This window comes from Limanda limanda, chromosome 13 (assembly GCF_963576545.1).
Source record: "Limanda limanda chromosome 13, fLimLim1.1, whole genome shotgun sequence".
Classification (NCBI taxonomy): Eukaryota; Metazoa; Chordata; class Actinopteri; order Pleuronectiformes; family Pleuronectidae; genus Limanda; species Limanda limanda.
In genome coordinates, this window is record NC_083648.1 from 25,767,278 (window position 1) to 25,790,935 (window position 23,658).

General features: G+C 39.8%; 1 protein-coding gene across 1 annotated transcript in view; it reads right to left on the reverse strand.

Moving 5' to 3' along the window:
- Positions 1-15,902: 15,902 nt before the first annotated feature.
- The window catches only part of dlgap1a (discs, large (Drosophila) homolog-associated protein 1a), an 85,125-nt gene continuing 77,369 nt past the window's right edge, over positions 15,903-23,658 (reverse strand). Inside the window, exons 14-15 of the mRNA XM_061083694.1 lie at positions 21,565-21,717; positions 15,903-16,127 (exon numbers count right to left, since the gene is read on the reverse strand). Coding sequence (XP_060939677.1) covers positions 15,903-16,127; positions 21,565-21,717 — 378 coding nt within the window. The remainder of the gene's footprint in view (positions 16,128-21,564; positions 21,718-23,658) is intronic.

The following is a 23,658-nucleotide window of genomic DNA, read 5'->3' on the forward strand; positions in this document are numbered from 1 at the left end:
CTTTGTCTGCGCTGCTTCTTTTCTCTTGTGATAACAATGACACGCTGTTTCTTCCGTGCTCACTGCTCACGCTCAACACGTAGTTTTAGTTGAGAACCGGCACGCGAAGGTTGTTTATAGCGACATTCATTGTCGCGTGCCGTTCGCCAGTAAAGCCAACCAATCACAGCTCTGTCCGAAGGCGCAACTCGAGATATTCTCCGGCAACGCCCCGCCCCTTGGACTCCAGTCAGCATCTGAGCCTGCTCTCCTGTGCTGCACGAGACTCTGTGCACAAATCAACCCTTTAACAAACAGCTCCGAACCAGTCAACAGCTTTATGACACAGACTTATAGACACAATGTAGCCAGCATACAAACACGTTCCAACAATCATTTGTCTGTCTGCAATGAAGAATGTGTCCGAATTTAGGCGTCTTAAAACAGACTGGTAGTCTATCGAAATACGCCCAGCTCATAGTGAACTAACTTCCCTTTTGACATATCTGCAGGATATGGTGACACGTTGAGGAAAATGCAATGTAAAGTGTTTCATAAATGTGCGCGTATTAATCAATAATGATGATTCGAACAAATTGCAACCTGTCCGATACATCAACCCCCCCCCCCCTTACATTAAAATATTTGTTTTATTTACAGAGAAGACACTACAAGTTGAATTGAAAAACTGATACTTCTTGATAATCGCTCAGTTTGAGATCTTAGCTGTCATACAAACGGATTCATGTGAGTCATTAATGTTTAACATGACGAACACATAAAAGAGAGTTCAATGATAGGCTGCTCTCCCTCCAGTGACCCGGTGCTGCGGCGGGTGATGTGTAATAACTCGGTCATTTGTTCCCTAATAAGTGGGTAGCACTGCCGCCATAAACACATTTACCAGTAGAGTGGTCGATGCGCCACTTGTGCCAGCCAGTGCTGTTTCGATTGGGAGAACTGGTTGACATTTAAAGGCACAGTGGTGGGCCTCGGGGCGCGCGCCTCTCTGACACCTCACACGACAAATTAACGCTCTTTGGTATACCAAGAGAAGGCTGCCTACTGGTCTGGGGTCTGTAAGTATGCATCTATTCAGTCCATTGAGTGAATGGGCTCACTTTGTTCTGTGGCGAAAGGGGAGTATTTGCCGGGCGGGCTGCGTGTGCATGCACTGCGTGTAGTGGATAATGGTGTTAAGACAGGATGTTGCCACACGGGCCGTGACCGTGGGAAGACGACCACTTGCGTTCCCATCGCTGGTCAATGCAACATGTCGTGTTATAAATGGGGCCTGTGCTGCTGTCTATAATAAAGCTGTAGACCGCGTGCCTCAGAACAGACACACAATACACACACATCGCGGTACCAACCAGGTGCTGAACACAACACCAAACACTGACAGGATCCTGCTGCAGCATCATCAGGAGAGGCCCCCAACTGGCTCCCACCAGCTTCATGTGCATGGCTTCCTCTTCTACCTATAACCGGGCCGCTATTTAACCTACAGAACTGCTGCTATATGCAACCCACAGCATTCCTCTCTGTCATCCAGTCATTTATTGGAATAGCCACAAATATGAGGAATATGGTGTCAACTATGACCAATTCCAGAGCATCTATATTGAATTTTTGTGTAATGTAGATGGTCATTTTTCGCACGCAGACAGAATCTGATACTCAAGTACAGGGGTTTATTTGATAGGAACCAACATGTAAAAATGGGGCTGGGGTTAAGTAAATTAATAAATGCAATCAAGTTATTTACTTAAGATAGTAAAAGACTATTAAATCAAAGTTGATGATGTATTTTTGTTATGACACCGTTGACATTATAATTGATATGCAAGAGAAACTACTATAACTGAGATGGGGCGTTAACGTCTGTTGCGTGTAAACAAAAAGTCATCTAAAATAAATTAATAAAAATAATACATTACATGCCAGCCACACAAAATAAAATGATTAAATAAAATATTTAAGTAACTTTGGTAGGTCAGGATTTAGTTTTAAGTGGCAATAAATCCCAACAGCTTGAAATATCCAAATATCGAAATTCAAGATCCAAATTGTCTGTATTTTTTTTTTTCATTACTTCCACTTTGAATCGTCTTGTTAGTCCTGGGTTATGTCAGGGATTCATTTTTGGTTCGGCTTTCTGCCAGGAATGGATATAATATCCTAATATGGATGATTGAGAAAACCTATGTGTGTTAAGCAGTGGCATGTTAGAAAAGTGTTTACCCAACCCCTCACTTTGCTGAAAACCAAATGATAATTCGAACCATGCAGGTTTTTAATGCGCCGTGACTGCGCGCTCCACGCCGTCCTATTGATGAAAGCGCTGTGATTCTGTACGGACCGACCTGCGCGAGCGGAGCAAGTGTTTCGGTTCCCATGTAGCTCCTCGCTCTGCAGCATGCAGTAGGCTGCATGGTGCACACCAGGGGTAATGGTGTCGTATACGGCTGTGTGTGTGTGTGTGTGTGTGTGTGTGTGTGTGTGTGTCGGGGGGGTTAAGCAGATGAATAAATACAATCAACTAAATTACTTACAAATAGTAGTCGCCTATATGATAAATCAAAGTTGATATGAAAGAAGAACTAATAGCACAGATAAGTGGCGTTATCGTATGTTCCCTGTAAGTCAAGCATCGTTTAAAAAAATCTAAAATAAGGAACATATTGCATGCCCCCCTTACAAAATAATAGGAATATATAAAAAACACTTTTGCAGGTCAGGATTTATTTTAAGTGTCAAGAAATCCCAAATAGTTTAATAATCAAGATAGACTGTATTTGTTTCTGCTCTAAATAATATTATAAAAATGTTCAATCTTAATAAATGTATTAATCACTTTAACACTTTAAAATGAATTTATATTTAGTATGGATACTGTATATATACAATTATTTGCCGTAAAAAAAATTGTCACATAGGTTTTTTCAGGAAACGATCATTGAATTTAAATGAGACCTTTAACATAGATTTCAAAGCAGCCTACAGTTTCATCTAATTTATGACACCGCTGTTAGTTTCTTCCAGGTGCTGCCAAAGTGTTTATGGGCACCTCGCTTGTCAGGAAGTGGAAAAGGAAAACCTGAAAGTGAACTAACGCTGACAAAATGTGTGGAGCTAATCCTCCCTGGGAGTTATTCAGTGGTAATCCCTGTAATCTCTTTTTACAGGGGATTATCCATCTGGATGACAAAAACAAATTAAAAGGATTTACGGAACAGTAATTTAACAACTTGATTAGATGAATCCCCAGCCCTCACCATAATCTTTGGTTGTTTGTCACTTAAGGTAGCTGCATTTAATTGATTCTTGGTTCATACCCTTTAGATTTAAAAAAAAAATTCAAGGTCAGATTTAAGTGAGATGGTTCCAGGTAAATGGTCTGGACCACTCCAAGCTCTTATAGTACAGTATTTCATTCACCCATTCACAGACACATTTCATTGCACATAGAGTGCATCTAGGTGCAGCACTTTTCTCTATGAGAAGGGGCAATTTGGGGTTTAGTATCTTGCCCAAGGACACTTTGGCATTCAGAAATTGAAAACACCCACTGACCTTCTGGTAAGAAGTCGACCACTAACCCCTGAGCTGCTAGGTGGCAATGTTCTAACAGCATTCTACCATTTTTGTGCACAACAAATTTTTGTTGTTGTTAATTTTTCAATTTTTAACAGTTATACCATTGAACCCACCTACGGAATTTGTATACACTTTCATATAGGTGGGTTGGGTTACTGGGAGAATTTAGAGCCACAAGCTAAGTATTTCTTAAACTGTGACAACACTGAAAGTAATTTGTTGCATGTTCACATTGTAGCAATTATGCACAGATTAATAAGTGATTTCATAATACAAAATTTTAATTTCTGCTGAGTCATCTTGTGTGTTGTCATCTCTGGTGATAATCATGAGTGGTTCAACAACTTCTCTACTCAGAGAATGTATAAAAACTTTGATTGATCTGATCACATGCGTGGCTTTAGGAGAATGTATCAATAACCATCTCCAGTGTTAAAAATTAAGACAATGTACATGCACACTCATTCACCACTCTGATTTCTGCACCCTTAGTTTAGATTTCAAGAATTTATCTAATTTCCTCTTGCTTCAAAACTCTACATACTCACATGTTTGCTGTCCTAGCTCCTAAATGGTGGAATGAGCTCCCACTCGACATCCGGACATCTGAAAGTTTACACATCCTTCGCCGAAAACTAAAAACACACCTCTTCCGACTGTACCTTGAATAATATAAAAAAAATAAAAAAAAAAAAAAAAAAACTAACCACTTTTGAAAAATAACACTTTGGTAGCACTAAAATGGCACTTACTTATAGCACTCTGTAGTTTTGCTTTATTTCGAATAAATTTTACTGTCTTGATTCTTGTTGTTCTTGGTTTGTACCCTCAGGGTTGAATGCACTTATTGTAAGTCGCTTTGGATAAAAGCGTCAGCTAAATGAAATGTAATGTAATGTGGTTATAAGCTGTTTGCGCTGCTGACTGTCTTTGACAGACAGTTTTGTGTGTCTTCAGCAGCCTAATGGCACAGACTAAAAAGGTTCTGCCGTCACACTGTTGACTGTTTGATTTTTGGTACAACGAACAATACACAACCAGAGACATTGTCTGGACCAACCAGTATCATCATTTCTACCCACCTGTTAAAATATACTGTATAAAAAGCAGGTCACAGGATGTCAGTATTCGAGTTGCTGCCTGGGCAGCAGGGAGGCCTGGGAATTCTGTCACATGCAGGCAGGACGCAGACAGCACATGGACAGACATCATGCTGGCCTGGCTTTCAGATCACACAATATGGTGGATGCACATATTGATACCTCCATATTTCATATAACAACACCCATAGTCAAGTGTGTTGTCTAAAGTTTAGCTTTTTGCCCACCTTAAGAAAGAGATACAATAGGGACAGAAATTATGCCGTACTTCATAAATTAGAATACAAGCAACTAAATTAAATTTCTAATGTGGGTTGGGGGGCATTCCACTGAAAATGTGTAAAATGCCCATAATCCTGAAGAAATAAAAATGTTTTTTGAAGCAGAATGACCATACATGTGTTTTGAATTTTCAAACATTTCTGCACAAATAATTACACTTTTAAGTGAAGCCCAAACTTCTGTCTCACACTGTGAGCATCACCTAAAACTGCACCTACCTCTAATGTCACTTTCAAATTACAGTATAACATGCCTGACAAAATAATTTCATTTAACAGATAAATAAAATAGCACTAAGGAGAGCGCATATTCACCAAGGCCCAACAGTCCCCCTATGAAACCACATTTAAATTGACTACATCCATATTTTTATTTTCAGGTCTTGCACCAGCCCTCTACAAAATCGAATGTAAATCGGTAAAGTTGTTTTTTTAGCATAATCCTGCCAACAAACTAATTAGAAGGCTTTTCTTATGGTGCATACCTCTGCCAAGGCTAATGCGTTTTATCATCATGTACAAGCAGTGTTTCCTATTAATAATGTAGACTATGTTGGCCTGCCATAATCTAATTTGACCCACCAGAGTTGCATAATGAACCAAAAACGTGTTATAATGGGTACTTCCACTAGTTGATTGTATCTTGCTTACAAAAACAAACCATCCAACAAAACACAAGCTTAAAAACAAACGTAGAAAGGCATGATCAAATGTTTGCTTTATCTCACATTTCTGAAGATTTAAGCATTTCTGGTTCAATTAGAAGTTCATTGCCCTACTCAAGGACGCCTAAACAGTAGCTGTAAGACGATAGGGGTTATTTCACCGTCTTTCCCCTGCCAGACACTTCTAGGCAATTTAGAGATTCAGACTCACCATTCCGCCTCTTTAACCTCCTAACAACCACATCACAATTAGACCAAAAACCCCTCCCTTTTCCTTTCTCCTACAAGATGATAAGTATAAACACCACTTAAGGCTATAATATAATCCTCAAAAGTCCTTGAGGGCGCTAGTTTGGGAGAGAGTGGGGGGGGGGGGAGTCAGTCTGGGGGGGTTAACTAACTCATCTGCTGCTTGCTCTAATTGATTTGGGCGTTAATCTGGTGGCTCCTGATTTAGCCAGGCCAATATGTGAAGAGACTGGAGAGAGTTTAGCTCTGCCTGGGGGCTTCTTATGACTGAGAGGAGGATTGGAGAAGATTAGAGGAGATTTCTCAGCGTCTGGTATGATGAATTCAAAAAAATAAAAATAATAACTGTTTATCCGCTTGTCTGGTGGACAAGATCTGATCAGGATCTAGTTTTGCAAGCAAATATGGACACGATTACTGCACATTCAAATATATTAAAGTGTGGGCTTAGAGGGGAGCTTCTGGGGCCCTTGTTTGGCTCCCACGTGCTTGTCAAGGGACTCTGGCCATCTTCACCCGGGATTTATGTGGTCTCTTTTACCAGGTATAAGTGTCCTTTCCAGTGTGGGTATAGATCTTGGACTGGAAACAATGGGGATCTATGGTGATCTTGAAAGTGCTGTTGATATCATTGACTACATGTCTGTGGTCCTTAACCATTTTTAAGGATTTTGTTCTGGAGGTATATTACTTTGTTCTATTAGTTTTGATATTGCACCGACCTGCAGGAGAGGGTTAGTAACACAAATAGGGCATTGTGGTAAAGTCTCCTGCCACTGTGGGGCTCCCAACACCAACCAGACAACAGGTGCTCACAGGGACCATACATTTATTTCACATAAATTCAATAAATCAAACATAAATTGTCCTGTGCACAGCCTGGCTTATTTCACTCACTGGACCAACTCTTGTCAGTAGTACCCTTCTCTGTCTGTAGCAGCTATATCAAATATAAGCAGGGGAGGGATATGCTAACTGGAGTCAGCTCTGGTAATCAAGCTCCTGCTGCAGCTGGAGGTGCTTAACTGAGCCACCTCACCACCACAGCCACACTTACCAGTTTTGTGTAAAAAAGCTTGGAACTTCTCAAGTGACAAATTTGTACTGTTGAGGCGTGGATTATATATTTGCACTGGAGGATTGATGATCATTTATATTAGAAAGCTGCTAGGAGGTAATCACACTTTATTGTTCATGTAGCTTTCAGTGATGTGGATCTCATCTATTTTTTCTTTCCTTATCTCAGCATAAATCACCCCATGGAATTATTCCTATAAACTATTTGCTTTGGATATGAAAAAGACTCCCCTATATGCCACTGTCTAAGTGTCCCTGAGCAAGGCACCTTACTCCCCTAACATCTGCTCCCTGTGCGCTTTCCATAGCTGCCCACTCTCCATGTGGTCACTGTGTGTGTTACGTCCGTGTGCTGTGTTCACACGGAGAGTCTATTTCTCCATTGCATCTGCGGGACAATAAAGGAATCTTAATCTTATCATAGAGAGACAACTGAAACACCTTTCCTCCACATACTGTCTGTAAAAAAAATCTGCAAAACATGATTACATGGTGTCAGCAAGCTTTGAAAACAGTTGAAGGTTATCTTCCCAACAATCATTTGAATGTGGATGCACTGCGTACTAGATATTCACTGCAGGGGCGTAAATAACTGTTTTACTTAAAGCAAATAACCAAGTTATTTGCTTTAAACTGTTACTCTGCAATAATGCCATGTGTTTCCTGTATTTTTATAAGCAAGGAATATGAAGGACACCACTGTGCTGACCATGTTCTGTCTCCAATGGCATAGAAGAAATATTGATCACATGGTTATTATCTCAAGTTTATAAAATTCTTAAATGAACTAGAATTCAGTAGAAAGAAAAAGATGAAAAGCTGATGTTGTCTTTGTATTTTGGAAGCCCCCTAGGAGACATTATTCATGTTAGATGATGAGAGTGTCTTGTGGATATTGCACAATTATCATGAAAAAGGCAAAACACACAATCGGCTTACAGAATGCACATAGTAGCATGAGATGCATCAGCTGAACTGTTACTTCTATTCCCCTAACGTAATTTATTCTCAATGTTTTATTTGTATTGTATGAGTTGATTATCTTTGAAATTGACGCAGAAGACCTGTGTGCAATCAGACTCCCATCCATGGCTCCGTTGACCAAACCACATCCCCGTTCTCTCCCTGCTGCAGTTGACGCTGTCCACACTCCACTCCCACAGTAAGTGCTGCAAATATATACATAATTTATTTAAATGTGTCACTTGGATGACACCACAGGAGCAGTATGGAAGCATTTTATGTTTGTTTCTGTTATTTTTAACCCTGAAACTCCAAAGTGTTTTTTGGACTCATACACTTCACCCACCCCTCCTTCGTCATAGAGTGAATTTTCTTTCTTTGGTGAACTATCCCTTTGAGCTGAGAACATTTTTCTGGCAAATTGTTTCAAAGTGTAGGGGACCTCACGTCAAAGGTTCTATCTTCGTTGGTTTTCAGCCTTAATTTTGGAATGACACTTTACCAGAGGATCTCATACTGTGTCCTAGCTCTAAGGGAGATAAAATGTCTGAAATATAGGCCTAAATTGTGCAGAAGAATTTCAAATGTACATATGATATTCAACATCTCGTCCTATTTTCTATAAAAGAAAAAAAGAATATAAACAGTTAGCCAGTACAAGGATGCTAAAACAGTGGTCCTATGGTTCCATTTTTGGGATTGTGCCAAAAGCCTAGTGTCAGCATTCTGGATTAGCTGTCGTTATAATCAATGATATACGTCCATTAACGGGTATGACCTTGTGTCGAAAGTCGAGGTGGTGTCGTAGGAGTAGGTGGTCGAGCACATCACACATCACACACACACTGTCGGCACAACTGTCAGGGGCAATTTGCCCAAGGAGACTGAGATTGAACTGCCAACCTTCCATACAGTGGACGACACGCTCTACCTTCTGAGCCACAGCCACCTGCAAAAAGTGGTATAGATGGATAAATGGATGTATGGCTAGATGGAAAACCTGAAATGATGAAATGAAATGATGGTTGAACTTTAACATTGTAAATCACATACGGAAATAGAGACTGTGTTATTTCGGCACTGCTTCCTCTGGGGGGACAGTCACTAATATTGTGCAGCAGATGTACAATTAATTATCTGTGCACTACTGCCATCATGTGGTTACAGAGGTGAAAAGCATCAAGGCCAGGGTGAAGGCTGATTACTGTACCAGTTATTTTATCAAATACCTATTTGTGACATGTGGCGCTCCTTAGAGGCTACATTTATAATAACACTTGAGAGTGTGGCAGGAATAATATTCTGCTATTTTTACAGTTAGAAGAGAAAAGGCAACAGAAGCAAACAAATTCAGCAAATTTCATGAGGATGACAAAGATTATGTAAAAGTTGAATTTTGGGCATGATGGGTCAGTAAAAATATAAAAATTCTTGACAAGCATTATGAATTTCAAATGATTTGATCCAATAAAAAATTCTGTTGGTATTTGTCGCATATACAATGTCAAATTGTTTATTTCATGTTTGAAAGGAAAAGGTCAAAATTAGAACATTTTGAACAATCAAGTTTCAGTACAAACGCAAGCCAATCGCAAATATAACGCGAATAGCCCCAGAACTCAAAGGCATACATTCGCTTGGGCTTAAATAGTCCCTTAAATTAAATTGCCACTAAATGGCTTGAAGTCCCATAAATGTAAGTATGAAATATGAAAGTCAAAAAAGAAGATAGATCCACCTTCAGATCTGGATCTGCACCAAAATTAAATGGGGTTTTCCTTGGGTCATACCCCGCCCCTACAATAAGGTGAGTCATAGTTTGTGATTGCATTAAAAGTAAGCATACTGTGGAATGTATTTCAAAAACGTATTAGCTACTATAATTGCTGCCAGCCAGTTACTGTACATTTCACTCTTTTCTTTAAAGCTGCACTGGCTCTGTACGTTTCAAGTAGCTAAAAAGATGAGTCATGGAAGGGGAGTCGATAATTCATTTTATTATGGGTTCATCAATAGTTAAGGACATATAAACATCTCTTTACAGTACAACATAAGATCAGAGAAGCATGATTGACCATATCAACAGAGTCTCAGTTTAAAAAACAATAAGAGCATAAATAAACCAAATACACATATTTTAAATTAGATATAGGTTCTTAGGAACTAATTGTATGTCTGCATGCGTCAATAATCACACTCTGTCATTTTTTTGTACAAACACAAGAAATCGGTCGCAGGTTCAGGTGGAGAGTAAATATACAGCATGGTTCTATGAGGCTACTACGTACTGAGGAAAGGCCCGACATAGAATAGAAGGACTCGGGAAGCACTTTAGAGACTACACACAACCACACACAGTGCATTTTATGTATATATATATGTATATATATACATACGTATATACTCTCTCTCTCTCTCTCTCTCTCTCTCTCTCTCTCTCTCTCTCTCTCTCTCTCTCTCTCTCTCTCTCTCTCTCTCTCTCTCTCTCTCTCTCTCTCTCTCTCTCTCTCTCTCTCTCTCTCTCTCTCTCTCTCTCTCTCTCTCTCTCTCTCTCTCTCTCTCTCTCTCTCTCTCTCTCTCTCTCTCTCTCTCACACTCTCTCTCTCTCACACTCTCTCTCTCTCACACTCTCTCTCTCTCACACTCTCTCACACACACACACATTCATTAAAAAACAGACCACCATGTCTGGGAGACCCTGATTTTAAACTACTAAATACATTTGCCATATTTTCCTGAGGAAAAAAAACACACAAATCCGGCTCAAGTGCACCACTGGTTGGAGTGATATGTGTTTTCAGCAGCAATACATCCAAGGTCGTCCACTCTGAAAGTCCAGGACTACCTGGGCTGAAATTATAAGCAAAATCATTGTGAAATTGAAATTTTCCATTTTGTGTGTACATTTTGTATGATTGATTTAAACAAATAGTAAAAAAATCCCGGACCCTTGGATTTTTAATTTTAAAACCTTAGTTAATTTGTTAAAGACCATAAAAAGACAGTTTTCATTTCACTTTCATTAAATATGAACTTAATTATACATCTCAAATTAAAGATGATGCTTAGTAATTACTAAATTGAATTACCTACACACATTTTAAAGGTATATTGATTTGATGAGAAACTGGAAAGTACTTATGAAAGAAATTTCAATTCAATTAATATTTGTTTAAGAATATTGGCAACCCTCCATTAATAAAACCATGTTTTATGTAATTTTTGACAAATAACTTTACAGTCTGGTTGCTCCCGAAAAACATTTTACATCACAAGTGTTCAACTTAATGTTTTCATTTAAGAAGCTTCCAGAGCCTCAAAGAGACATTAAAGATTCACTGTGTGCGCTTCATCCTGTCCCTCTGGTTCACCCTGGAGTCATGTTGTTCCTGCTCTCCTGCTCCTCCCAAACACACAGACACAAGCTTGCTACTTGAACACTAAAAATAAATGACTCACTAAATGTTGAAAAAAAAAGACAATTTCAGCTTCTGTATGGCCCTTTCCTCTTCAGAAGTATTTCACAATGAATATGGCTCACTTTTATGGTCACTGTCATTATCACAGAGGTAAATACAGAGGTTATCAGATCCTGTACAACTCCCCCCCCCCCACAACCAAAACCACACACCCAACCTTTACAAAAGAATAGTAAGTGGTCTGTATATATATATACACTGCTCTAGTCTTGATGACCACTCAAAGCGCTTTACAGTACAAAATAAGAAAATAAATACAGAATACTTTGATCCACAACACATCATCATCATCACCATCTGTATAATCCTATGAAAGAAAATTGATTTCCAGATTGTTTCTCTGTAGAAATGAATGGCAGTTATATCACTTAGTTATAAACAAATGAAGGCTTAAGTAGAAGTTATATAAATGTCGTTATCACAAATAAACAACATGGCTGTAGTGGCTCTAATAAGATGTTTTCTTTGAAACTGTTAACACCAGGAGTTCAGCTGTACAATATGTAGGAGATGAAACTTGTGAATCCAAACAAGTTGTGCAAGTTTTGGAGTGCTTCCTAATTGCTTGTTTTGGCTTTCTTTCGTTTTTGCCTGCGGCAATTTTGTGATGAAGTTAGAGTTCTTATGAGAGACGGATCATAAAGAGTGGTCAAAAATGAAGTAGCAGAGGTTGAGAGATCCTGATCTTTTGACTTAGTGTGGGACAAGCGTCAGAAACGCCTTATTCTTCTTTTCAAATAAAGCAAGTTGAAAGTATCTTTCTTTTAGACCCTTTCTATCAAGTAAACCCCAGCCTCTTTAAACGCAACATATGCAGTTTGTAACCCAATCTCTCTGTTTTCCACTTGCAGTCAAATAAGATATAACCCTGTTGACATCACTCTGACATCATGGTTATTTTTTGGGACCGAATATCTTCCAGATAAAAATTGGACTATTGTTTTCACATGCTAAGTAGGACTGAAAGATAAGTAAACAGGCTTTGAGTTGTGACTTCTCTTTCAATGTGACTGGAGCAGAAATTACAATAATAATGTTATTTTGAAGATGCAAAGTCAAAATATGATTAATATTTTTGTTTGATTTATCATAGGAAAATCCATTGTAAAACACTTAAGTATGTGAGGCGAGCTAAGTTAATAATAAAAATAAAAAACAAATTTGTCTCATGTGTATCTATTGTAATTCAGTGTGCCGGCGGAATTTAATGAATATAGTATATACCATATTTTAAAGAACTTAAAATAAATTGGGTATAAACCAGTCATATATTTTGTTGCATACACCAATCAGCTGCAACATTAAAACTGTTGACTGATTTATATAGAGCTTTTCTAAACTTGAAAACCTCTCAAAGTGCTTAACAGTACAGTTTTTCCATTCACCCACATCATACACACATATCGTGTATCCATATGCAGCACTTCCTGGATCAAACTTCAATCACACACTAATGGCACAGATGCAGGCGCAATTGGGGGTTCACTATCTTGCCCAAGATCACTACAGCACGCAGAATGGTGGAGACTTGGATCGAACCACCAACCCTCTGGTTAGTGGACAACCCACTCTATCTCCTTAGCCGCAGTAGATTGTGGCTGATTAGACACAGTTCATTCATTTGGATCAAAGAGAGTTGGATACTTAAAACGTCTTTTACCAGCTTTAATGTATAATGTTTTATCTCTATGAACTTTAGGGATCAGCTTAACTCTACTACACTTCAAAACTCAAAAAAACGAATTATGTGCAGTTTTATTAACGTGTGCAAAACAAGAATGTTTCACATTGCATTTGTATTATAAGTATTATTGTCATTCCTGTCCCTGTCATTCGAATGTCAGATAGTGTCTGGATATTTTAGGGGAATTGATTAATTTTCGTACTTAGTCAGAGTCACACAAAGCCTTACATACATGACAACTTAAAAAACTTCTCTGGATGGAGAAGCTGATTATTATTGAATCTGCTTATGGAATTTTAACCATGCAGTGTTCCCTCTCTTTCAAATAACATGCACAGGAAAAAAGGACTCTGGCTAAGAAGAAAAAATAGGACCATTCCCATTGACTATGAAACATTTTAAATCCTTACAGGTTTTACTGAGCGCCTGGTAACACAAATAATTTCACAAAAACAATTGTGATATGCTCAACACTCGTTAAACAAGTAGAAAAAATGCATTGGTTCTCCTGCCCTGTTCCTCAGCAATTTCAATTTGGGTTACGATAGCCGTTGAGTTGGCCGGTTTGCTATCTCCACTGATGGTATATTGGGTACTGCCCATAATCACCACAGCCTCCCATTAAAACTATTACAGCAATGTTAAAGAGTAGGTGATCATTTCAGGCAAACTCGTTTTGAGTTTCTGTCAGATTTTCTGTTATTGGAGACTTATTATAAAACTGCAACTTTTCACTGCTCTTTATTTGGTTTACTGGGGAGGCTACCAATACAAAAAGGCCATATCTCAAGCCGGGGGTTGCCTAGGACTGAAAACATGTAAATCAGTGGGCCATTCAAATCTGGAGCCCCAAATGATCTCAAGTTAGACCCATCGGAATCTGAACACAAGATTCAACTGGATTGAGTTTGTTTATAATGGCAAATAGGCACTCCTAATTCCCCACTATCAATACATCAGCCCTGCCTTACACAGTATTCCTTGCACACAATATTGCTTAAGAGTAATTATACCTTGTAAAAGATACATCACCCCTAAATCTAAAGAAGAGGAGCAATGTAAACATTTAACCAACATAGTTGAAATGATGAAAATCATCCACACACCCAAATTAATTAATTTCCCATCATTATTACAAATAGTTAATTCCCCCTATAACCATGTCTCTTTCACTTAGAACTATATAATTTCCACTAATGGTAACTATGTTACACAACGAAGATTAAAGATTAAAATTCTGTGCATTTATAACTTAACATTTGACACAAATTCTCATTCAGAATCTGAATAAACCTGTGTGATGCCCTGTGGAGTCCACCTGACCCAAAATGAATGATGTCCACATACATGTATACATCTAAATTGTAAGGGTTGTTGTAAGAAAAACAGTGATCATGGCGTTCTCTTTTCAAGAGGGAAGAGAAAGACACTGCTCTTATATTACAAGGGCCTAATGTGTTCATACAACTGCAAGACCTGAAAGAATTACCTCTAAGTACTGATCTTTTCAGAGTGTTTGAACCATTGTGGATGTGCAGTGTTGTCAGATGACACAGGGATTGTGATTTTTTTGTGATTTTGTGTTTACTACTGTGTGTGTTTGTGTCGGATAGTCTATCACCTCTGTAAATACGATAAGACCCAAAGAACAACATTCAACATCGACCAAAGGTCAAACCAAGTCCTGTCTGATTTGACAAAACCTGTGAATCCGAAAATACACAGCTACCACTCTGCAGCACATCACATGCAGCAATGCTCTGCAGGGTAAAGAATGTCCAAGTGCTTCTTCCTGTTCTACACCGGGAATCTGAGTCAAATAAAGTCTGTCCCTCCTCCTGGCTGCCTCTTTCCCCCCCAAGTCCTCTCAACAACTGACTTCTTTGTGTCTTCCAACTCTAAACATAGTGGACTGTATGAATTGATATTACTGCTCACACTTGAGGACAGTCTTCCCTGAAAACACTGAGGAACTAACACTTTCGTGTTCACATAAAGAGTGACAGACTTTGATTGAAAAGAGGAAAATATGACACCTTCTAATACCTTAATCCCAATCAACCACAATCTTTCACTCAAATTAACCAAGTTGGAGATTTAACAATCTCAACTTCTACTCAGTCCAATTTTTTAGAGCCCCTGATTATACCAGGGAGGTTTTGAGGTTTGAGGCAACCCACTGATAGACACAGTGACCAGGATCTGATGGGTCTTATATTATCAACATTGTTAATGATGTTTTTAATACAGGTTGGCTAACTTCACTGCATTCAGCACCTGAGCAGCTGAGCACAAGAGCAGCAAACAGAAACATGTACTGCTACTCTGCATTATGCTGTCTCGTTTTGCATCACAGTTTTGTAGTTAGGTCACTTTGAGAGAGCGTTGTTTTTTTTAAAGTTAAAAGCCTGTCATGCAGTTGCTTCTGTGTTGCTCTGTGTTCAATGGAGCAGCAGTTTAAAAAAATGCTATGATTCTTGTAACGACATTGCTGCAGTGATGTACTGGTGAATTGATTAACTGTGTTTAGCAGACACAGACCCAAGGAGGGAAGCTGAATGCAGTGCTGTCACATTTGTGGTAATTTGATTAAATCTGCAGACATGATGGGAGAGTGGTGGGGGTTGAATATCAGTGAAATATTTTCAAGGTTGTCTTGAGAGTGCATTCATTGTGCATATCTGGATTAAATATATATGTGTGTGTGTGTGTGTGTGTGTGTGTGTGTGTGTGTGTGTGTGTGTGTGTGTGTGTGTGTGTTCGGTGTGTGTGTGTGTGTGTGTGTGTGTGTGTGTGTGTGAGTATGAGAGTATCTGGAATTGTCCTCATAGCCTTGTTTGAGCTTCTGGAATGTAGATCTCAATGCTGTCTGCGCTCTCTGTTGCTGAGTTTTGTCGTACAGATGCAGCTCTTTTTGCTGCCATCAGGCGCTTCCTGGCCTCCTGACGCTGTTTCTCTGAGCTCTCCAATGAGCGGTCCCTGGCCAGAGGAGGGTGGTGGTGGGGGCCCTTGGGTGGCTTTTTTGGTACTGGAGGTGGAAGTCGCCTCTCCTAGTGGGAGAGGATGGTAGGGGAGGGAGGGCAAAACATTTCAGGGAAAGACAGACGTGTGTTTTGGGATTCTTAACGCGTTCCTTAAATGTGTGGAGTAACTGTTTCCATTTTCAAACATATGAACTTTGCTGTACAATAATCTATCTACACGACTAAACTGTAAATTAGCGTACATTACATTATTGACACATGTGGGTAACATGGCTCTGTATTGGCTTTCTTTTTTAATAATATAGAAGGGAATTTCAGTTCATTACATGTAAGTCTATCTTGTGCCAGGATTTGTCTTTGCACGAATTGTTGTCTTTAATTAGTAGTGCAAATATAAATATTTTTCAAGCATAATTAAAGCATATTTCTTTTTTCATACTTTGTCCATCACTACTATAAGTTATGGCAACACTATACTCAGCAAATTAAAGGCTGACATCCTACAACACAAGGCTCCATCAAAGTCTGAGGTATCATGACACACAAGACACAAGCATGAATTATCTGACAGGTGGAGAATCCGAACCAGTTTATCTGAAGGTCAAATTGGGGTTGAGTGCACCCAAAATGATTCTGGGTTCATACAACTGCAGGAAGTAAAGTGGGAACAATTTTAAGCAGGATATTGGTCTGTGAACTTTGACGAATGGACAGAAAAAGTTTGTTCATTTCGTATCTGTCTTATCATCTGCCAGCTCATGTTTCTTGTACTGTCAGACATATTTCTAACATATGCTGCCATGTCTGTGGACCTTAACAATCATCTTGGAAGTACAGCGTTGAGACTATGGACAGAAGTCTGAATATGAGACCAATGTTGTAACAAATAAGACATATCCTAAAACAAGTCTACTCATTTGCTATGGAGTATACTTAAAACCACAAGACATACAAACTTAATTATATTAAGAGGGCGTGAATTAATGGTCGTGAAATGCACATGCATTTAATGAAAACAAAATCAGCATTGTCCAGCAATGACAGCTACTAATAGAAGTGTTATTATTGTTTACGGTAACTGAGATGTAAAGCAGAGCCAAGAGAATGAGTGAACAATTTCCTGTAAAATTTAATATTCCCTTGTGTATTGTTTTCATTTATTTATTGCTGAAATTTAAATAGAATTAAATACTGAGCTGCCAGTCCAATAAACAGATAACATAGTACACAGGTACCCCGAACATAGACAAATTGACCAGAAGGCGATTAGTAAGACTTACTTAGCATACCCATTGTTTTACTGGTATTAGTCTCATAATTTATTTCTACTTTGATATTTTACAGATGTAATGTATAAATCTCTCTTGTCCAGCTTTCTTTACCCTGACAGCTAAATCACAAACAACAAAAAATGCACATGCTGAGAAAGTAGCAGGCAACAGAAAGAACGGAGTAAGTAAGTAAGTTAGTAAGTAAGTAAGTAAGTAAGTAAGTAAGTAAGTAAGTAAGTAAGTAAGTAAGTAAGTAAGTAAGTAAGTAAGTAAGTAAGTAAGTAAGTAAGTAAGTAAGTAAGTAAGTAAGTAAGTAAGTAAGTAAGTAAGTAATTCAGTAAGTAATTCAGTAAGTAAGTAAGTAAGTAAGTGAGTAAGTGAGTTAGTAAGGAAGGAAGGAAGGAAGGAAGGAAGGAAGGAAGGAAGGAAGGAAGGAAGGAAGGAAGGAAGGAAGGAAGGAAGGAAGGAAGGAAGGAAGGAAGGAAGGAAGGAAGGAAGGAAGGAAGGAAGGAAGGAAGGAAGGAAGGAAGGAAGGAAGGAAGGATGGAGAGACAGACATGATGGATCTACGGAGGCCCAGAGGTGTCAAGGCTTTTTTGGTGTTGGAATTGCAGTTAAGTTGACTGATGCGTGGCTGTTTGCAAGCACCTTCACTGTAAACGAAAAAAAGAAAGAAAAAGACAACGATGACAGCAAATGAGGAAGCCGTCAGAGGCAACAATCACAATGATGCAAAATCACAACCCACACTGCTGAGAGAGAGCAACAGAACAGGGAGCAGATACATGTCACAAACTAACATCATCCCCCTGCCTCTTTTTTCAGAGTAAGCTACAATAACAAGTTGAGGCCATGGATCAGGCCGTTTTTTTTGCAGCCTATTGTTTATATCTTTGTGACTGTGTTGCAATTAATATATAGATTCAGCAACATTCAAACATATTTGCCTCACAATGACAAATACAATACAAACCACTTAGCTCCTGTATATAATTGTGGGGATGACCGTGGCAGGTAGATTTTGTGTGGAAAAACACAATAAACCATAAATGATTCTGTTCACAAAGTGCATCTTACTCCAGAAGACTATGGGCAACATGAGACATGTCTTATACTTTGGATATATCAGAGGGATATTTCACATGTTACACATACACGACTTGATCAAAGATTGTGCCTCCCTTGTGCCAGCCTGTTACAGCAGCTCCTGCTCACTTTAAACGAGTTAGGAGTAAAGGAAGGGAGCTGGCAGTGTTTGTGAATGAGAGATGGTGTAACTCTGGTTACATCTCTATTAAAGGATACACCATTGTCGGGATATTTTACTGTTAGTGCTTTGCATGAGACCAAGAGACATGCCACACAAGAGAACATAAAATTATAGGACCTAGACCCATGCCTGCGCATAAGCAGGTCACCAGCTGTGACTTGCACAAAGAAGAGGTGGTCAGATGAGTCTGATGAGGCTCTGAAGGACTGTATCTAGTCAATTGTGTCATAAGAAGGGTCATGGGGAAGACATCAACATCCTCACTTACTGCATCACGGAATACATTGACGTCTGTATGGAAAACCTCCAGAACTGTACATTTCTTCCCCAAAAAACAAACTGTGGATTAATCCTGATATAAAGGTCCTCCTAAAGTGAATAAAAGAGGGGTTTTTGGCCAGAATACAAGGAGGAGCTTAAGGGTGTACAGAAGGAGCTGAGAAGAAGGATCAGGGAGGTGAAGAACAGCTACAGGAAGAAGATGAGAACCTGCTGCAGCAGAACAACATCAGTGGTGTCTATAGAGGCCTGAAAACCATCTCTGGCCACAAGAAAAGTGACTCCCTGGCTACGAGTAGCCAAGGGACCAAGGGAATGGGCAAATCATCTGAACCTGTGCTTCAAAAGGCTTGATCTATCAACTGCACCTTCCCCCACCCTGAAAGCACTGCGGCAATTCCCCTTGTGTGCACCCCCAGTATACTTTGTCGAGCACGTGTTCAACATGAACCTGACACTATGGAGAGAACTACAGCTCCAGGAGACCTCCTGCATGGCATCGGTGCCAAAAACCTCAGCAGCTACAGACAGGTGGCACTAACATCCTTCCTGATGAAGATCCTGGAGCGGCTTCCCCTTAAACATCTCTGCCCCTTGGTAAGACCATTGACATGATACATGATAATCATGTTCTTGATTTCCCTGTACGCCGTAGGTATGAACACAGCCTACACACAGGGTCAAGCATTCATAGTTGTGTGTAGGTGTGTGTGAGACACGCTGCACTACGCTACTGGCGGTATAGTTTCTTTGCAGGTGTTGTGCCTTCCGATTTCTGGTCCACTCATTTCCAAATTCTCTGGCATCTCTGTTTACTTCAGAACAAAGGCAAGTGTTACTAAGCGGATCATGTTGGAGTTGGAGCTGATAGATGTTGAAAAGCATTTATTTTTTCTTAAAGAACTGCAAGGAAAATATAAATATGTGGTCCATGCTTGTTCCTTCAACTGGGGAGGTGCACGTCAGGGTTCGGCATAAGACTCAATTAGGCCCCCTTTGTTTTTGTTTTTTTGCCCTTTTCTCCCAGCCTGAGTCAACCCTTGACTCTGCCACCTCACTGCTTCAAACCTAAAGCAGCTGCAGTGCTTCCTTGGCTTTCCAACCTTCCCATTGGACATCTGAAGCCCAGAAGGCTTTTTAGAAGCTCAAGCATTGCTTTGTCTCTGCGACAGTCCTCATACAACCAGATCCTACCCTTCAGTTGATTGTGGAGGTGGATGCTTAAAACACAGAGGTAGGTGCATTGTTAGCTCAAAGATCACCTGTTGACAATAAACTCCATCCATGTGCATTCAAATGTAGGCTTTCTACTGCAAAGAAGAACTCCCTGCACCCCATTCTGCTGTGTACCTACGTCATTACCATGCTCACTACAATCCAGACTTCTGCAAAGACTCAGCTTTGCCACACTTATATTGCTGGATCGTGGTGCCTGATTAGTCAGTCTGCGTTCCAGCTTTTACTAGTTTTGCTTGTTGCCAGCTTTAACTATAATTTTCCTCTTCTGAAACTCCACTCCAGACTCTGCTCTCCTTGCCCTTCCCACTCTGCAGGGGTCTGCTCATCTGTTTGCTAGCTAAATGCTTAGGTCTACAAGCCAACAGCATCAAAGTCGTCAGAGATCCTCAGCCACTCTCCACTTGCCACCAGCCTCCACCAGCAGAGCTCCACCAGCCACCAGCTCAGTTTCACATTGCCCAGGTCATCTGTGCTCATAATTATTTAAGAACTGAAAATACACTTCGATTGATTCTAACTCCAGTCTCCTGCCTCTTTGTAGCTAGGTCTTGGGTAGACCTGTGTAGCTGTAACGTATTTAGCTTTCATATTCGTACAAAATCATTGCTGACATGATTGAAACTTAAATTTCGGGATTTCCGCGATGGTAACAGGGAAAAAAATTTTTTTATGTCATGTTGTCACATGTGTTCAGACAGAACATAATATTTATTTTCAGAAGACCTTTCCCAGATGTTTGTTCTTTAAGAATGTAATGGGAACACACTGTATTTTAATCTTCGCTTGAGGTATGATCAGCTGGTTTCTATTGAGCATGGATAGTATGTGTGTATTGGCTTACATGAATATACTGCAAAGCATTGTGTTTGTTGTTTTGAACAGCGGTAGCGTGAAATACTTTGCAGTGTTTGTGTATATTCGATTTTGGAAAAAGAAAATATTAACAGAGGTATGCTGAATTTTTTGTTGGCAAATGAGACATTCATTAGTCCAATAAATATGAATGGAGTGATATTTCAGTGTATAGGAAAGTGTGCTTAGGTAAATTGACTTGCTTGTGTTTCTTGAAGACATTTCCCTTCTCATCCAAGAGGCTTCATTTGCTCTAAATGACTGGTGGGAAGTTTGAGGTACAGCATAAAAAAGGGATAGTTCACAAAAAGAAGAAAATCCACTCATGATCTGCTAAAATCGGACTCGAAACCCTCAGGTTAAATACCTGAAACATCCAATTTTTCAGTTACACCTGAATAAGAGTTTGGGATGAGAGGTGAAAACATCTTCAAGGAACACATCAAATAAAGTTGGCTATGTACACATATATAAATTCTGATGATACCATGATTTGAAAACCTTCACAGACACAATGTAATACCCATTTAGATGATGGTGTCATCGCTCGTCAAGCAGTGAACTAGTGAACTAGGAGCTTCTGTGAGTGTACCTTTCTCTCAGGGGGATCCAGGGGTCTCCAGTTGTTTGCCCTGAGCTGGTGAAGCTCATCAAATTTCAGGCTTATGTTCTCGATTGACAGCTGAAGCATATCCCAAAAACCAGCCAGGTCTGAGGCCACGGGACGAGGGTGGGCTTTGGGGTTCTGTGACAACAGAAAAGAATGAGAAGGTAGAGAATAAGTGAATTATTTCAAACATTACGTCATTTAATCAAAATTAAATTTTGTCATATTTTTGACCAAAGGTGATGCAAAACATATAAAATAAAGAATTCCAAACCTATTAGGCAATACAAAAACTAATACAATGCCTGGTGTTAAGATTTAATAAATAAGTGGACTCAAAGGCAGACTCTGGGACCATCGGAGTGAACTCTGATGTGTGGCAGGTGTGTGGAGCAGGCCGAGAAGGAAGGAACACGCCGCCCGTTGAACACATATACACACACACACAGAGTGAGCCAGGGGGAATGAAAGGGATAGGGGAAAGACACAAAAAGGGGAGAAGAGGGCAGCTATGGCACGGATAATAACACCTGGATTGGGGCCTGTTCAGCCTCTTACTTTGTTTGCTCCAGCATGTGAACCGTCTTTAGATGCTGCCATATGTCATATTCCTGAAGTTGACTGTACATGATGTATTATTTGAGAAGATTACTGATATATGTCCAGTTGTTTCTGTTTCCTTTTGAATAGCAATAATGCTCTGATACGTTGCCCCCATCATTTTCCCATTAGCTCAACAACCCCACCCATGCCATCCAGTGCTCATCCCCCCTGCTTGAATCTGTTCCACATAAGAACACAGGTGAGGGAGGAGTTCAGAAAGATGATAAAAGCTACAGGTCATGTTGGGATCAGTTCCAGGCTCCTTGAGTCCTGTGCAGATCAGCTGATCAGGATTGTAGAGCACATCTTCAACATGAGCCTGACGCAGGGAAGATTGCCACAGCTGGGGAAGACCTCCTGCGTAGTACTGGTGCCAAGACCCTGCACCCCAATATCTCAGCAGCTAAAGGCCTGAGGCACTCACATCTCCCCTGATGAAGACCCATGAGTGGCTTGTCCTCATTCATCTGAAAACCCCCAGGTGAGACCATCAATGGACCTACTGCAGTTCTCCTACCAGCATAACATTAGGGTTGATGACAAACAGTTCTGTTTAACCCGAAGAAGCCGTGCAGCACTGCGATAATCATATATTTTCTCTCATTTTATTTCTCCAGTGCTTTCAACACATACACATTATTTTCTGCTGTATAAGGTGCATGGCTGAGGCACAAATCGTGGGAACACCATCTCCAAAAACCTTTACTCTAGCTGGGTATATTAAATCAGGATTAACTTGTTTACTTTAATTGTTCTCTTATTGGACCTGCCATTTATCATCTCTGTTTTTCTTTCCTGGAAAAATTTGATTTAGTTTTCTTCAAACATAATGTCCTTTTTTTAACCAAGATGCTTACAAAATGGTAATATACAGTCTGCACTTCTGTGGGACATACACAGGATCCCACATCGCATCCTGGATCTTGAACAACCTGACCAACCCACCCCAATATAGGGACTGTCTGTCTGTTAGACATGGCAATCTGCAGTACAGGGGCCCTGAAGGAAACATCTCCGACAAATCACCCTCCTCCTGATGACTCTGCAAATGTTAGCGTCATCATAGATGAAGACTGAACAAATTCTAAATGGACTTTTGCCAGTGGAACCATCTCCAGATTTGAAAAAACAAGGAACTGGCAGTGGAATCTTACCTGGGTTTTCACTTGATCAGTAAACTGGACTTTATAAGACGGGTAGAAGCAAACATAATCTTATTTTACAGTGCAGGGTGCACTCCTAAAGACCTTCTATGACTCGGTGGTCATCTTCTTCTATGTGGACTGGTGGCTCAGAGAGAACTAGCTGAGCAGTCATCTTTAATGAAGAACCAGCCTCAGCCCCTATCTTTTTTTTCAGAGTTAATATTGTTTCTTAAAATTAGCTTTAATTTGTCTTCAAGCTTTTTAAATCATCCGTCAACTTCAAGCGGAAAACCTTTGGAAATGTCTTTGGAAAAGAAAAACTGTTATCAAA